Raw genomic sequence first — 10,662 nt, 5'->3', positions numbered from 1 at the left:
GACATTCATGGTGCCCTATGAAAAATATCATCCAACCATTATCTACTTTCTCTGACCCGGCATTGTTAAATTCAGGGCACCCTGTGAGCTCTCCTAGATAAATCCATTAGTTGCACGACTGCTTTAGAACCTACTGGAGCGTTTCTCCATCAGCAGCATTAGTCAGATAGCACATTGAAACGGATGCGATGGAACAAACCTGCGTCAGAGACATTTCAAGAGTGCTGGTCCTCTACACATTCTTGTCCGAGGATTCCTGTGTCTAGAGCAAGAGAAGAAACCACATCCAGTTGATGGTACACTGATTTCAGCCTATAAAAACAGTATGCAAGTTCTCAGGCAACAGGCTAGGACGGTCCATCAACTTTGATTGAGTGGGCAGCGACAGACAGAGAGGACGACCAGCAGCGTAACAACCACAACACACGTGTCTCCAATGAAAGTGGTTAGGAAAGCAGAGCATCTTTGTCTCCAAGATAGATTCTCCTATCGCCTGACTCCAAGCATTATGAGGTCATAAAACAGCTCCTCTCGGCCCCCTACAAATGAGCATCTCACAAAATAGGCAATGAGCGATACATTTGCAATACAATGCGCAACCCTCAAGACAGAGAATGAAAGACGCGGTTCTAGTGAGCCATAATAAAATAGCAGTGCAGACAGTTAAATAAATCATCCTGTGATGATCGTCCCCAAAAGCAGAATGGCTAATTGGATATGTGAATACAAAGGACATTGTATGAGCTCTGGGACAATCTTCATCTCTTTAATTGTTCCCAGACCTCGTCAGGTCATCCTCAGAGCTATGTGAGCTGCTTCTAAAGGCTGAGCCGAGTGATTGAGTTTCTCCATCAGAGCGCCACTGAGGCAAAAGCAGATGGGGTAGGGGTTATTAGCCGATCGCTCCATCAGCATGTCTTTCGGAGAAGCGGCGGATGTCCTCAGATTTAGATTCATCTCCCCTCTCCCATGCTTCCGCTTCCTTCCATCTCTTATATACAGTCCCATGTAACTATAATCCACCTGTGTATGATAGAGGTCACTCTCCTTGCAGATCACACTGTGTACACAGCAGGAGGGTCTTCACTGAGGCACCGCAGCATCAGCAAATCTGACTTAGTACTTACTGAAGTCAAAGATGACTTCACAAACACAAAGGATCCGACTTATAATATAACGCATTTGATTTGAAACGTAGATCAATGTGTAGTATTGCAAACTGCCAAGAAGAAACTCAGTGACTCATATACTACATGGTTTCACCTTCTCCTTGTTTGTTTTCCCTCCTCCTAGTTTGCTCTCAGGTTGGACCTCGGGCCCATGCGGAAGAGCGGCTGCTCCAGGATCTGTTTGTACATTACAATAAACACTCCCGGCCTGTGGAGAACACCTCAGACACAGTGCTGGTCCACTTCGGACTTTCCATTGCTCAGCTTATAGATGTGGTTGGTTGAACGTCACAGCTGATCCTCATGAATGTGCCTCGAATACATCTCATTTCCACCTGTTCGGTTCGTATGGATGACTATCACTGTGATCACAATGACAGCGGAGAGCTACAACAGGCAGGAAAGATTCATTTCAATTTACAGATCACTTATCAACGGATATGAAACCAGCATGGAGATTTCATTATTCTCCCAAATTAAATTCAATTGTCAAGTATGGACGCCTGCAGTAAATATTCATAACTGTGTCCAAAGCGAAACAGCTGGCCCCAACAACACGGTGGATTGACTCTATGTCAGTGCATTTTAAGACCTTGCTGAGGATTGTACACCAATGAGGCACTACACAATTTACATGGATTGCATTCAATGATTCTTCTGACTCTCACTCTAACTACAATTTGGCACTATCACAGAAGTTTCTGCAGCACGTAGATTGAAAATGCAAAGCTAGCAGTGCTGTCGGGATGATTCTCCAGGTTTTGACACATAATTAGTATACAGCCTGCTAGTGGAGCACAGGACTAGCTGATGTTGTCTTCTCCTATAGAATGCTCCCCTGACAGCTGTGTCACAGATATTGGTGTCTAGAACATGCACAAATTTTCGTATCCACAGTGGCAATAAAACTGCTGACGCTTGTGCATGAACTGTCCAATATTAGTTTTTTTTTGTTTTTTTCCTGGTGTATTACACAGCTAATCTGTCTTTATTTATATTGAAAGTGTACATATCAATGTGTTCCAAGAGTGTTTGTCACAGATTAGAACACCTCTAAAAATACATGTCCAAAGAATTAGCGTGAGAATGACAGACTGTAACATTACTCATTTATAACAATGTGAATATTTTTATGTTTTGTTTTTATATCGAAACAAGGATGAGAAGAACCAGATGATGACAACAAACGTCTGGGTTAAACAAGTAGGTCATGATGAGAGGCTGAGGGTTGAGCCCAATGTGAAGCCACAGCCCTGTTGAAATGATTTATGTTTCTCTCTTAGGAATGGAACGATTACAAGCTCCGCTGGAACCCAGAGCAATATGAAAATGTCACCTCCATCCGTATTCCCTCAGAGCTCATCTGGAGGCCTGACATCGTCCTCTACAACAAGTACGAATCTGTTAGTGCCTGGGATGTCTTAACAAGAACAATTTTGTCCAAGTGGACGTTGGGCTCTCGCAATGTTAAGGCAAAAAAAAAAAAAAAAAATCATATACCTATGTTTTCATCAAGGATTTCACATATAGCTACACTGGAGGGAAAACAAGAAGATACCACTGTTGCGCCAAACATCTAGACCTGTGGCCAATGTCTTAAAGTAATTTAGCTGACAAAAAAGATGTGAACAAGGTCAGCCGTAATGGATGTGGTTATAAAGGAGGTGTGGTACATCACACAAAGCAATACATTAGGCTGGGAATTAGAAGATGAAATGTAATTGGATGTGTTTCAAAGGCCCGCCGATGAAATGCACCCAGTCTGCCTGCATCGGGGAGACCCGACTGTCTCTGAATGAGGGAATCTAACGACACGACAAATTAGAAATGACAGAATTGGCGAAATACACATGTCAAATCCATGTCGTCAAAAATACAATTGGATAAATATCTAAGTGCATGAAACCCCACAGAGGTTAATCTAATTGTAATGGCTGTCCTCAGGATTTAGGGACTAAAACAACCAAAACATGAATGTAATATAACTACATTATCCAAAGGGACAAGAAAACAGTAGGATAACTGAAACAGATGAAGGTTTGAAGGATGACAAAGATGAAGTAGCACATCATGATGTCACATGTGAGTTTTAATTTGGTGTGACCACACTCATCTTATGATTGAAACATATATAAAAGAGTGTCGTCTGCATATACGTATATCAGAATATTCCCTCTCTGCAATTGTAATGCCAATAAAAGGTAAATTCCCATTCATTATCAGATGATGCCTCTTATCACCAGATCGATTGTTCTTTAAACACATATAGAAGTAGTGGATGTGGGAATTGAATGAATATATATATATATATATATATGTATTTTTATGACATTTCTTTCCACCCTCATCCCCTTTTGAATTCACAGTGCTGATGGGGACTTTGCAGTAACTCACTTGACAAAGGCCCATCTCTTCTTCGATGGTCAAATAAAGTGGATGCCTCCTGCAATTTACAAATCCTCATGCAGCATAGATGTCAGCCCTTTTTCCCTTTTGACCAGCAAAGTTGCAAGATGAAGTTTGGGCTCGTGGACTTATGACCGTGCCAAAATTGATCTAATCAGTATGGCCAGTAACGTGGACCAAATGGACTACTGGGAGAGTGGCGAATGGGTCATTGTGAATGCAGTGGGCAAGTACAACACCAAAAAGTACGAGTGCTGCACTGAGATTTATGCAGACATCACTTACTACTTCATCATCCGGAGACTTCCCTTGTTCTACACAATTAACCTGATAATCCCCTGCCTGCTTATATCCTGCTTGACTGTGCTGGTGTTTTATTTGCCGTCCCAGTGTGGAGAGAAGATCACTTTGTGTATCTCTGTTCTACTGTCCCTGACTGTATTCCTCCTACTGATCACAGAGATAATACCGTCTACCTCGCTGGTGATTCCACTGATAGGCGAATACCTTCTGTTTACCATGGTCTTTGTGACACTTTCCATCATAATTACAGTCTTTGTTTTAAATGTTCATCACCGATCACCCCAAACCCATGGAATGCCTCATTGGGTACGGAGGGTGTTTTTGGACTTGGTACCCAGAGTCCTGTTCATGAAGCGTCCCCCAGGCACAGCCAAGCAGCACTGCAAGAAGCTTATCGAGATGATGCACCGTCCAACCACGATATCTGCAACAGGCAACTCACAAGCCTTTTGGGACCGGAGTACAGACAGGGCTGAGACAAATTGGACAAACGGAGAAAAGCCTCCCAAAGACTCCATCCGACAGTCCAAACATCCCTGGTATCTTCCCCCTCTCCACCATCCTCTCCTCCTAATGAGGACATGACAGATAAACCACTTAAGGCCAACATTTTTTGTCGATCCACAATCCAGTCAATATTCTGGTCTTTCAGAGAAGCAACTTCAGCGGGGGACAGAACTCATCAGCCCTCATCCTCTTCACAGTTTTTCCTTGCCCCCAAACTTTGCCACTGGGCCCCCTTCGTGGCCTGTGCAGGGAAGAAGTAAATTACATTGGCCCCAAACGGCCGCTCCCACAGTGTTGAGCAAATGTGTGACCACCAGCGGGAGCTTCCTCAGAGACCTGGGTATAGGTGTCGGTCCCCGCAGCTTCCAGTACTGCTGCCCTCCATGACGAAGAGCCTGAGACCATGAGAAGTTCAGGGCAGATGAAGAAACAGGCATCGACTGATTACCTAGCAGATACCCTAAAAGCACTGCTCACGAAAAGTTCAAGCACCCAGGAGGTCATAATCCCCAACCATTTCCCCAGCTATGCAACGGGCCATCGAGGGAGTTCAGTACATCGCAGATCATCTCAGGGCAGAAGATACAGATTTTTCTGTGAGTTAACCGAAATTCTTTTGACTTTATACCTCAGTCCAGCTTAAAAGTTTGTCAGACTCCAGTGCGATAAGTACCCCTACCTTCATGGACAATAGATGTGCCTCCGACTCTCAGTGAAATTGGTGCAACAGGCAGTGTATTGTATTTCACTGGAGGGCAGAGCACTCACTGTCTCCTCACTGACATTGTACCATTCAGCAGCCTCGTAAAGTAAGCTTGTCACTTCAGTGAGCCGCCTCAGGCACCGCAAATGACAGCAACATGGCCAGACCTGATTTAAACACTGCTGGGTGTGCTGATCCAACAGTTGTAAATTCATCCCTTTAACCAGTCTCTTCACAGTGATTACATGTTCTACCAAAGTAGGGGGGCGTCAGCTCGCAAGCTGAACCAAGTCCAGCTTCTGTCTTTGAACATATAAATGATGCAAAGCAGATGTTTGCAACATTGGCATTCAAAGTATAGGACATAATAAGTTTTCGCTACAACAGTAATGAGATGTAGTCAAGTCTGATTTTATTTGTACAGCGGTAATTCACATGAGTAATCTCATGGCACTCAGCTTCTACAGGACACCCTCAAGTAGATCCAAGGCTACATGTGGGTAGCCTTCTGCCTCGACGAGGTGGGGTGAAACAGCGAGAGCGAAAGGCCAGACTAAGGAATGATAAGCTGAAAGACAACCATCCAGACCCTTGAATACAGTCTATGATGGCATGAGCCCATCTTGAATCAGAATTATGTCGCTACATGAATCAGCTGTAGTGTCAAAAACATGGTGATAGCGAAAATCCCAACAAGATGTCACAGTGCAAAGAGATGCTCCCTGCTGACTCATGAATATCATATCCTTTGGTAATGGGACGTCCAAAAAGCGACAAAAATGCAAACAATCAATCAGTGGCATGTGATGCGTATAAATCAGTGATAAATAATCCTTTCCAGCCCCTGACTGGAAGAGTTAAGAGGAAGAGTTTTCTTTCCTTAATTTTTTTGTAGCCTGTGTGGACATAAAGTTGTGACGCACGTTCAGAATGTTGTGATAAGGTAAAATATTTGTACTAATAATCAATATCAAAATGCCCAATATTCCACACTTTTGAATTGTAGTATGTTGCTGAATATGAGATGATGGGAGAAAAAAAAATGTTGATAGATTTTGGCCTAATTGTATCTTGTAGATGTGAAGCATAGTGATGGAAATTTGAAAGTAAGAAATACGCAAAACGTGCCTGGATTTAATTTTTACTGTTTTTATCCAGTAGTTTTGAGAAACTGAAATGTTACACAGCTTCATGCAATGAGACCCTTATTATTCATTTAAATTATTCATTAAATTTTATATATATATATATATATATATATATATATATATACACACACACACACACACACACTGTATATATTTGATCAGGAATCTAATAAGTCTGGATGTTTTTGATGGTAACAGAACAAAACGTTTGTTGGGTGCAGAGTTACAAGAAAAAAAAAGGAAGGTATCTCTAATGGGGGATCATTCCTAAAAACCAATTGAATTTGCTGACGCCAGAGTCAATAATACACTGTGCTGCCCGGCTGTGGCTCGAAAAAGGTCCGTCTTTGGAACGATGCGACCTCGTGGTAATTTAACCTTGAATGTTTCATGAGAGACACGCAAAGATTGAATGACATTTAGGAGATAGCTGCCTCATAATGAAAAAAAATCAGCCATTCGAGAGAAATCAATCAAGGGTGAAAACAGACAGCTGGTAAAAGAAAGGTGGTGTGCTGTGAGATTTGAAATGTCCCTCTGCTCTCTCCTTTCTCTGCCAGGTGAAGGAGGACTGGAAATACGTGGCGATGGTCATTGACAGAATATTCCTCTGGATGTTTGTACTGGTGTGTATACTAGGATCTGTGGGACTCTTTCTGCCTCCCATGGCTGGCTGGAATGATCTAGAACCTCCTTATCAAAGAACACTGACTTTGTTTCTGATACTGTAAAAATGTTTATCAGTTGTTGTTTTTTTTCCCCATCTCTTTTTTCAAAGGGACTACAAGTCATTCTTCTTGCTTTCGCCTCAGGTTATCAAAAGGTTACTGACAGAATGACAAGATGAAATATCTATCATTGATTCCAGCGGACGTATAAATTCTTTATGAGGGCAAAAGGCCAACAGCAAAAATATCTATCCGCACTTCTCCGTTCTGACACTGAGCTGTGTAGCTCAAGCTGTCACCTTTGTTAAAGACAGCGGGGACATGACTTTGACCTGATAAGAACGATAGAAACAGCAGGGAGAACTACACTGCTTTCTGAGCGAGAGTCTTTTTTTTTTTTAATTCCTCAAAAGTGTAACAGTAGTGTCTTCAGACAGCTCCTGCCACATATTCATGAAATAAAAATGATTTCTGTGCAACATGATTATATTGTCTGTTAGTAGTGAGGTGATTGGGAGTGTTTGTGTGTGTGTGCTCCTTTTTCTGGCGATGATCACTGCTTCACACACACAAATCTGTGATTTTCTAAATGTAGCAGTTAAATAAAAATGTGTATTCAATATTTCTGTCAGTTAGTCTCATTTGTCATAACGCAGGGATCGAGAAACTGTCCGAAAAAAACAACAAATACAGAAAGTCTCAAAATTGTGATTTGAAATGGAATATTTCTGTTGATAAATATGGGCAATATCAGTCCTAATTCAACTGGCGGTCATTCCAGGCCCTGATGAATAAACGGATGAATGAGTGATGAATCCCGACAAATTAACAGTCATGTTCATTTGAATCATTAACTCAACACTGCATGAAGCACATTATAAGTTGTCATGGAAAATGACTTCAGACACTAAAGAGAGAAGTTTGATGCACAGGATAAGGAGGGACCCCACCCGTGTTATGGGGAGTATTGATTAATGGTGATACGTGACATCAACCAAGTCATTTTATTACTCATGTTACAACCCATTACCATTATTATTTTTACACCTCAGGTCAATTTGACAGAGGATTTATAATTGAAAAGCACAATTTCATTAATGATATCACATTCTGTAAACGTGACTATTTGTAGCTTCACTCTGATTAAATATCTGCTGCAGCTTAAAAAATGTGTCAAACCACTCCTAATTAAAACTGCAGGAGTTAATTGAACTGCAAATTACATCCTAAATGTATTTTTAATTGTCTGGATTGCAGCGATGTCACATTATTTCAATTGAAAGATGTCACCAGAATATCCTGTTGATGAAATGCCCACATAGAAATCAGTCTCAGAAATCTGACAGCGCTATTAACAGGATGATTGAAAAGTTGGTGAGGACTTCAACCATCAGTGTATGAAAGTGTATATGGATGAATGAGTGAGTGAGTGAGATGTGAGATGACACAGTAAAGAGTATCAGTGAGGTATGAAGTCACTATAAAGATCATGTCTCTGAAGATGTATTTATCCTCAGCTGTACACCACCAACAAAGAATACTTCTTGTATTTTAAGGACAGTATTTTAAGTAATATACAAAACTGCCATTTGAGCAGGCACATAATATACATGAAATAATTTTAATATGTTTACTTCAAATATCCACTGTTCACAATATGAGATCAAGAGCATCACAACCAAAAATAGCAAAACTCTATATTAGCAGTGAGTCAAGGACTCTTCTCCACCCATAAATCTGTATGGATCGGTACACAGCGGTTACAAGTCGATAACACTTTTGATTCTGTTAGTGTTAAAAAGCATGTAACGTTACACTTGATTAGTCAAAGCGATAACCTCGATTTTGACCTTAGCCAACAAATATTGTATTTCCACTGGCTCAGCAGAAGAGCAGCCATTGATCCTTATGGAACAACCCCAGACAGGAGAAAATGGCAATTAAGCACAATATGTAAAACACAAGACTCTAACCAAGGTGAACTACCTGCAGTGCTGCATATTTATTCATTGATTTTCCATGGCATATGGTGCAGGAGAAATCTCGATGACTGTCTGAACTACACTGAAGGAGCACTGGGACTTTTTCAGCAACTCTCCAGCCAAACCTTGGTACTTCGTATGCAAACATTCATATATGAACAGAGATCCGTTTTCATTTCTCCCTCGAGCTGTCACTGGAAGCGCAATACAGTAGAAGAATGTCCAAATGGGATTCCAAAATGAAATGAGCATGGATTCTATAACACTGAAACTAATTTCAGATAATGATTAGACAAGTCGGGCCAGTAAGGATTCCAGAAACAAAACATCACTATTTATTACCCCACACTAAGGAAATGAAAAACTCTGTGGCGTCTGTCTACACAAAGCAAAGTGAAGGGGTCGTGTCAATACACGGTTATTAATTGCAACTAAATGTCACGTATGAAAAATTAACCTCTGCGACTGATTTCAATTAAGTGATTGTTTTTGCAGAACCACATGCCACCCATTTGGTAATTAATCAAGACATGAAGAGGTGCGTTATTTAAACCTTTCTAGAGCAAAACCATATTTGACACACATCTCTGGCTTTCAGCATACACACACACACACACACACACACACATATATATATATATACATATATACATATATATATATATATATATATATATATATATATATACACACACACACACACACACACACATATACATATATATACACATATATATATATGTATGTATGTATGTATGTATGTATGTATGTCACAGGTAATGTGGAAAAATGGGGTAATATGGGGGGGGTGGAAAATAAATAAAAGGACCTTTTCGATTGTTTGTCTGTTCAGTGGGATTTCACAATGCATACTGAGCCAGAAGAGGTCTGTGGTGAGTTGGGGGGGCGTGAACCATTTAAGAACCCATTTCAGAAGCAGAATGGAGGCTGAAGACATCCTGGTCATAGTTGGAGAACTGAACTGAGAACTGAACTGAATTGACTCCAGGTATTCTTTTCACAAGGGGGAAAAAAAACAGAAAAATATCAATATATATCTTTGATAACAGTTCAGATTTTGTGGAACCAACCAAGTACATTTTTGTTCTGTCTCTATCATCTCCAATTACCAGACAGTTATTACTAAAGACCAGCGAGCCCTTCTTTAAACAGCTTAGTTTGAATTCACAAGTAAAACACCTGTCAAGGTGGCCCCCCCCAATCAATTTCCCCATCACACCTCCTTAATCACATAATCCAGGCTCCAATAAGTGCCATTTAGGAGCAAAAACTCTCCTAATAGGCCGGTCTCAATCCATATGTGAGACAGACGTGTGAGCAGTGTGCGCTGCATACAGACACACACACACAGACACACACACACACACGCACTCGAACAAAGAAAATCCGCTGCTGGCTGGGCAGCCACACCCTCAGAGACCTGAAACTCATAAGTGGGGTAAAGCGTGACCACCACAAGGGATCCCATTAAATCAACACACAGTGCATTTTGCCATCTTCCCTGACGCTCAGCTAAGTTCAGGTGAAAAAAATTGCTGCCACTCAGCAGATCAGAGCACTTTGCTGGAGGTACCGAGTGGAGGGGTCATGAGTCCTGCACATGTGGCTGCTCCTCCGGTCCGTCCTGAGACTGCAGGGATCGCTGGCAAATTGCACTGAACCTCGGTGCTGCTCTTATTGCTTCAGAGTGAGGTATTTATTTCTATTCTCTTTCCCCCGTAGAGAAAACAATGTCTTCGGTGACTTGGCTCATGA

General features: G+C 41.3%; 1 protein-coding gene across 1 annotated transcript; it reads left to right on the top strand.

The window, feature by feature from the left end:
• Window positions 1–1,319: 1,319 nt before the first annotated feature.
• On the top strand, window positions 1,320–6,923 carry LOC144739804 (neuronal acetylcholine receptor subunit alpha-4-like). Its single transcript, XM_078622700.1, is given in 10 exon segments — window positions 1,320–1,445; window positions 2,328–2,372; window positions 2,453–2,562; window positions 3,536–3,650; window positions 3,653–3,691; window positions 3,693–4,304; window positions 4,457–4,493; window positions 4,869–4,981; window positions 6,797–6,898; window positions 6,900–6,923. Coding segments are annotated over 9 exon segments (1,182 nt in total). The 5' UTR covers window positions 1,320–1,445; window positions 2,328–2,342.
• Window positions 6,924–10,662: the final 3,739 nt, after the last annotated feature.

The sequence above is a fragment of the Lampetra planeri genome, unplaced genomic scaffold, assembly GCF_965212315.1.
Source record: "Lampetra planeri unplaced genomic scaffold, kcLamPlan1.2.h2 scaffold_1721, whole genome shotgun sequence".
Classification (NCBI taxonomy): Eukaryota; Metazoa; Chordata; class Hyperoartia; order Petromyzontiformes; family Petromyzontidae; genus Lampetra; species Lampetra planeri.
This window is presented reverse-complemented; position numbering and strand designations above follow the sequence as displayed.